The following is a 635-nucleotide window of genomic DNA, read 5'->3' on the forward strand; positions in this document are numbered from 1 at the left end:
CAGATCCAATATGTCCAGTAATTGGCAGAACATTTAAATATGATAAGGACTTCATTAAACTGATACCTTGATGAACATAGCCTCACTTGATTCCTTTATTTCTCAGCAGGGTAGCTCTGGCAATTCTCCACATGTACGTGCTCTGATGCAGCACATCCAGATGGCAGTGCAGGCGGGCTACCTCAACCCCCAGATCCTGAACCAGCCTCTAGCACCTTCTACCCTCATGCTTCTCAACAACATGCTCTCCCATATCAACATGCTTCAGAAATTCACGCAGCAGCAGGCCATATGGCAGGCACAGGCTCACATTAACAAGAACTCGTCACAGACTCTACTTTCGCTCAACGTCAGTATTACCAAGACCAAACAGCAGATCCAGAATCTCCAGGTAAAGAAACCTTTGTCTCTTGTTTAAACCAGGTGATAGCTTACAGAAATTGGATAGTTAGAAAAAAAAAAATTGTGTGTGAATAATAAACTTCAGAAAGAATAACTTGCAAACTGCAATTTGGTTCAGATATTCTTGTAGTTAGTAGAAATAGATTATTAATTTTCTTAATAAAATAGGGACTCATTTTTCTCTGCCATTGTTTCCAGAATCAGATAGCTGCTCAGCAAGCTCTCTATGTTAA

The 635-nt window shown here is 40.3% G+C and overlaps 1 protein-coding gene across 2 annotated transcripts in view; it reads left to right on the forward strand.

Moving 5' to 3' along the window:
* Positions 1-635, forward strand: part of LOC119588776 (protein Gawky-like) — a gene marked incomplete in the record, with an annotated part of 110,804 nt that overhangs the window by 70,870 nt on the left and 39,299 nt on the right. For both annotated transcript variants that reach the window (XM_037937420.1, XM_037937419.1), the window contains 2 exon segments: positions 107-391; positions 601-635. In XM_037937420.1, coding sequence (XP_037793348.1) covers positions 107-391; positions 601-635 — 320 coding nt within the window.

This window comes from Penaeus monodon, chromosome 24, assembly GCF_015228065.2.
Source record: "Penaeus monodon isolate SGIC_2016 chromosome 24, NSTDA_Pmon_1, whole genome shotgun sequence".
NCBI lineage: Eukaryota > Metazoa > Arthropoda > Malacostraca > Decapoda > Penaeidae > Penaeus > Penaeus monodon.